This window comes from Myxine glutinosa, chromosome 4 (assembly GCF_964187855.1).
Source record: "Myxine glutinosa chromosome 4, kmMyxGlut1.1, whole genome shotgun sequence".
NCBI lineage: Eukaryota > Metazoa > Chordata > Myxini > Myxiniformes > Myxinidae > Myxine > Myxine glutinosa.
In genome coordinates, this window is record NC_136264.1 from 19,825,291 (window position 1) to 19,831,290 (window position 6,000).

The 6,000-nt window shown below is 42.5% G+C and overlaps 2 protein-coding genes across 2 annotated transcripts in view; both read right to left on the reverse strand.

Moving 5' to 3' along the window:
- LOC137424485 (uncharacterized) overlaps positions 1 to 5,480 on the reverse strand; it is a 72,569-nt gene extending 67,089 nt beyond the window's left edge. Inside the window, exons 1-5 of the mRNA XM_078775082.1 lie at positions 5,394 to 5,480; positions 4,731 to 4,736; positions 4,551 to 4,587; positions 3,974 to 4,225; positions 3,640 to 3,792 (exon numbers count right to left, since the gene is read on the reverse strand). Of these exons, the coding sequence (XP_078631208.1) occupies positions 3,640 to 3,792; positions 3,974 to 4,225; positions 4,551 to 4,587; positions 4,731 to 4,736; positions 5,394 to 5,480 (535 nt within the window). The remainder of the gene's footprint in view (positions 1 to 3,639; positions 3,793 to 3,973; positions 4,226 to 4,550; positions 4,588 to 4,730; positions 4,737 to 5,393) is intronic.
- The window catches only part of LOC137425804 (fibronectin-like), a 1,588,206-nt gene that overhangs the window by 1,272,238 nt on the left and 309,968 nt on the right, over positions 1 to 6,000 (reverse strand). The gene's annotated exons all lie outside the window — the stretch shown is intronic.

A 6,000-nucleotide genomic window follows, 5' to 3' on the forward strand; every position in this document is an offset into this window, starting at 1 on the left:
AAAAGGTGCAAAAACAGATCCTAGCAACTACAGACCAATCAGCCTTCTCCCAATTATCAGCAAAGTCATGGAATCCATCATTGCTTCTGATATGAAATCTTTCCTCTTCTCCAATGGCTTGATCTCTGATCATCAATTTGGTTTCAGACCAGGTCACTCTACTCTGGACATGCTGCTTCTGCTGTCTCAACAATGGATGGAGGTCCTCAATGCCAAACAGGAAATTAGAGCTGTCTCCCTCGACATATCACGTGCCTTCGACACGGTCTGGCACCCCGCTCTGCTCACCAAACTCTCCTCCTTTGGTATCCATGGAAATCTCCACGCATGGCTGGCGGACTTCCTCTCTAGTCGTCGTCAACGTGTGGCCCTGAATGGGTTTCTCTCATCTCCTCTTCCTGTTCAGGCTGGAGTTCCCCAAGGCAGTGTTCTGGGCCCCGTGCTTTTTCTGGTCTTCATCAATGATCTCTCTGACTCTCTCGAAAATCCTCTCTATCTCTTTGCTGATGACTCCACTCTCTGCCGCTCCATTCCTCTTCCCTCAGATCGGCAGTCTGCTGCCTCCTCACTCTCTGAAGACCTGGACAAAATCACAGACTGGTCAAACAAGTGGAACATGTCTTTCAATCCTGACAAATCTCACACTCTTACTATGTCTCTCCGAAAAGATCGACTGGACAACCCTCCCATCTACTTTCTCAACAATCCTCTCCAAGAAGTTCTGTCGCTCAAGATTTTGGGTCTCACTATCTGCCATGATCTTTCTTGGGAAAACCACATTTCCAAGCTGGCCTCCAAAGCCAGTCGCCGACTGGGCATCCTCCGTCGTGCGAAGTCCTTCCTCGGCACACCTGAGCTCCTCACCACATACAAGGCTTTCATCCGCAGCTCAATGGAATACTGTTCTCCCCTATGGGCCGGTGCTCCTGCCTCACACCTAGCTCGGCTTCACGCTGTTGAAACCAAAGCTTTCAGAATTATTGGAATCTCCCGCGATGAAGCTATCTCTGAGGGCCTTTCACTCACTCACCGCAGGCAGGTAGGTGGTCTTTCTGTCTTCTACCGACTCCTCTCCGGCCTTGCACCCCCAGCTCTCTCTGTGCTCTGTCCCCCAAATATTCCTACAGGTCGCACAAGATCTGCCAGCAACCCTCTGATGGTTAAACTGCCGAAATCTCGGCTCTCCGCTCACCTTCGCTCTTTCATTCCTCTTTTCTCCCGCCTCTGGAACAAACTCCCTCACTCCCTTCAATCCCACTCCTCCCTCCAGGTCTTTAAAACAGCTGTTCACCACCATCTCTTATCTTCCCCCATCCAAAACCTTGATCTTTTCTACCCCCGCTAATTCACCCCAGATCCACCTTGTTTGAAATTCCAACTTCTTTCCTGGAAGTCCTGGCAGTGTCCATATGTTTTATACCTCTCCCACTGCCCCCTTCCCCCCCCTCCCCCCCAAAGCCCTCGCCCTCTCTCAGATATCTCGATGTCTCCATGTCTCTCGGTCCCTGCTCTCAAATGTTGTGTTTGTGTCCTTCCCCCTCTCTCCCCATCTTGTCTACCGCTCCCTATGTTATATGTTTTATGTGTCGGTTTGTCTTTCTGTGTAATTAATGTTCGCTCTTTCACGAGTCTCGATCTAGTATACAAAAAAAAAAAAAAAAAAAAAAAAAAAAAAAAAAATGTTGAAATTGACAAAAGTATTTGGTCTCCACAATTCTTTATTTCACTGTTAATATTACAGAACCTTTGTTTTTGATTCAGAACTTATATATCCTTTTAAATCAGAAAATAAAAAGAAAAGGCATTGACAAAATTATTGACACCCTCGACTTAATATTTGGTAGCACAACCTTTGGACAAAATAACTGCAGTCAAGCACTTCCGATAGCCATGAATGAGCTTCCAACACCTCTCTACTGGCAGTTTGGCCAACTCTTCTTGTGCAAACTGCGCCAGTTCTCCCAGATTTGAAGGATGCCTTCTCCCAACTGCTGTTTTCAGAACTCCCCACAGGTGTTCAATGGGATTTAGATATGGACTCTTTGCTGGCCACTTCAGAACAGTCCAGAGTTTTGTCCTGAACCATTTCTGGGTGCTTTTTGAAGTGTGTTTGGGGTCATTGTCCTGCTGCAAGACCCATGACCTTCGACGGAGACCCAGCTTTCTGACACTGGGTTGAACATTGCGCTCCAAAACGCAATCAAGCAATCGGGTAATCTCCTCATTTCATGATGCCATGCACACATTCAAGGCACCCAGTGCCAGAGGCAGCACAGCAACCCCAATACATCACTGAATTTCCTCCATGTTTGACTGTAGGGAAGGTGTTCTTTTCTTTGAAGGCTTCATTTTGTTTTCTGTAAACATAGAGATGATGTGCTTTACCACAAAGCTCTAACTCGGTCTCATCTGTCCACAGGACATTCTCCCAGAAGGATTGGGGCTTGTTCAGGTCTCCAGTCGGGCTTTCTTTTGTCTCTCTCTCTCAGCAGTGGGGTACTCCTGGGTCTCCTACCATAGAACCCCCATTCATTGAGTTGGCGACGGATGGTCTGAGTTGAAACTGTCGTAAGCTTACCTTGTGTCTGAAGGTCAGCTTGAATCTATTTGGCAGTTGATCGAGGTGCTTTCTCCACCATTGAAACAATCCTTTGCTGCAATTTCCGATCGAGTTTTCTCTTGCGGCCACGTCCAGGGAGGTTGGCTACTGTGCCATGGGCCTTAAACTTCCTGATAACATTGCGTACGGTGGACACAGGGACATCAAGGTCTCTGTAGATGGACTTGTAGCCTTGAGATTGTCCATGCTTGTCTGCAATCTTGTGTCTGACCTCCTCAGACGATTCTCTGGTTTTCTTTCTTTTCTCCATGCTCATTGTGGTGCACAAAGTGACACAAAACAGCAGAATGACTCATTTTCTCTATTCAAAATGGTCGAATGAGTAATTTTTATATTGCAGGCACCTGCAACTCACCACAGCTGAGCTCAATTCCAAAGTAAAGGAGAATCACCTGATTGAAATGTAAATATTTCTGACAACTTCTAAAAAGCGCCAATAATATTGTCTGGGCCATTTTAGGATTTCTGTGTGAAATAAGCTAAGATTTAGTATATTTTAAACCTTTTTTTGTTTTGTCCCAATGCGAACCAAAGAAATACATTTGCGGATACCAAAATATCTTTTAATTTCAACAATTTTCTGGAAGAAATGGTACGTTATGTGAAAAAAAGTGCAAGGGTGCCAAGATTTTTGGCCACGACAGTATATGAAACAAGCATTCTGAGTATTGCGCTGCAATACATGTCCCCTACCGGCAGTCTGCCGTCTGGAAAACTGTTGGGGAAATTACCAAAGTTCAAAGTGCCATAACTTTGTCAAAAATGATCGAAACGTCGTGAAGTTCGAACTTGATCTGTAACTTATCATACGGAAACCATGTACCAAGTTTGAAATCATTACCATTAAGAGTTTAGAAAAAAAGTCTGGAAAGCTATTCTTTGCGTGATGGACTGACTGACAGACAGACAGACTGACAGACGGAGGGATGGAGGGATGGAGTGCAAACCTATAGTCCCCTCCGGTGTACACCGGTAGGGGACTAATAACCAGAGCCTGAAAATAAATATGAACATCTTACCTGTCATATTAATATCTGTGGAATTTGCATCCAATTTAAAAGTGATGTTTGCAGCATCAACATCCGTTTCATTCGTTTCATATGTAACTTGACACTTCTCAGAAATTGCACATTGAAGTTTGGATTTTCCAATTATGTGAGGTGGGAAAGCATCTGAAAAAAATAAATATCGATCTCTTATACATTTGTAGCATTATTACATTTGTGAACAGAAAATCATGTGTGGATATTACATTTTCCTTGGCAAATATCTAAGTTTGTTTGTAATCCAAAACGGTGTTGAACAATCGCAGAAAAAAGTTTGGTTTTAGATAACATCAGAAAAAAAACTCACTTTGTGAGAGTTTGGTTTGTTTAAGTTTCACATTTGCCTTTAAGGTTGCAAGGCCAAATGCTGTGTTATTTGTTGTTAAGACGTCAAACAAGCAGAATTTATCATTTCCACATATTTTCTCTGCCATTTCTTTCTCAGCAGGGGAAGCTGTTTTCATGACATCAGTCAGAAAGGTTGGTCCATAAGAGGATGCAGCACTCCTGCCTTTATTCCCTGCTGATTCCAAGATTGCCTCCTCTGCTGTGACCTCCCCTGGAAAAAAATAAATTGCAGTTTATGGACATTTGTCTGAAAAAGGACACTGTATAGGGATTATATATACAGATATTGTATTTACAACAAAACTTTTGCAAAGCACGATTATTCAATGGAGACATGAGAAAAAAACAACTTGCCAAATGTGAAGTCAATTTTATTGCAGAAATTTTAAATTTAACCTTAAAGGAGATATCGATGTTCCTTATTTTACAATACAAGTGAATGTTTTACATGGAATTACAATAAGCAATTCATGGTAATGGTGACTAAAGAGTTAAATTCAACATTGTAAATCCATTACATAACTAGTGAGACTCACCTGATACTAATGAGGCAAAATGCACCAATTCCTCATCCTATTGAGAAGGGTGCTATAAAGGTCATAGGACATGTTCATTTGAGTGGAATCGTTACCATAATAAGTAGATGTGAAAAAGTTTAAAAATATGAATTTTGGTGATAAAAAAGGAACTATAATGGCACCCAGTAGAGAACATACCTCCGTCTGGTTGGCCATATCACTCAATGGTGAAGAATCACTTAAAAAATCTACTAGATGGATCCGGATCCAGATCTTCACCAAAATTGCATTGATTCTTCCTTGTCAAACACACAACCTGTCGAACAAGTTTTGTCCAAATCCATCCATAACTTTTTGAGATATCCTGCTAGGTATCGTTTTTAGCCCTATCTCCCAGTGGTGAGGAATCACTTAAAAAGTTAAATAATTCTCATATCCAAATCCATATTCAGATCTTCACCAAAATCGAATCGAATCGTCCTTGTCAGACACCCAACCTCTTCAGCAAATATTGTCCAAATCCGTCCACAACTTTTTGAGATATCCTGCTATGCATTGTTTTTGGCCCTTTCTCCCAATGGTGAAAAATCACTTTTAAAATTATAGTAGCTGGATTCGAATCCGGATCTTCACCAAAATCTAATCATTCCGTCGATGTCACATACGTTACATCCCAGCCAAATTACGTCCGAATCCGTCCACAACTTTTTAAGATATTTTGTTCACAAACAAAAGACAAACAAACAGACAGACAGACAGGGGTGAAAACATAACCACCATCCACCTTTTGTGGCAGAGGTGAATATCACAGGTACTTTATATTTGGAATAAACAATAAGAAGTGAAACAGTGTTGATAAACTGATTTCCAGCCAGAATATGTGTTCGTTCCAGTCCACATCAAGCAATCAGAGAAACCCAAAGAATTAAAGGTAATGTTGATTGACATGACATTACAATAAAAGGTCAGCAAAGATGTGCAATATATAATATGGATGTGTTACTCACATTTTAGCAGCATACAAAAATATCCGATGTTAATTACTCAATTATCACGTCTCGGATGCTCATATCGCTGCCTGGATACGTCGGAGCTGTCCACCTCATCTCGCCTCATTGCTAGCCGTTTCCACCAAGGCTGTGCAGGCCATCACATTCAGCTAGTACCATCAAGCACTCCAGGAGATTGCAAGTATGAATGGAGCAGAGGGAGGAATCCGGGAGCGATAGTCGGGGAGCGATACAATGACTATCTGGCCAGACCATTGCACAGCAGCAATTCAGCCAGGTTGTTGCAAGGTGTGTCGGGGCAACAGAAAAGACCCCAACTAATTTCTTTCTCACCACTTTTTCTTCCCCTCTCCCATCTCGCACTTATTTGGGTGAATGTTTGATGGCAAATAAGTCATGCTGGTAAGTGATGGATTAAGGTTCTGAGGGTGGGTTTGTTATATAAAGGTAATTTTGGG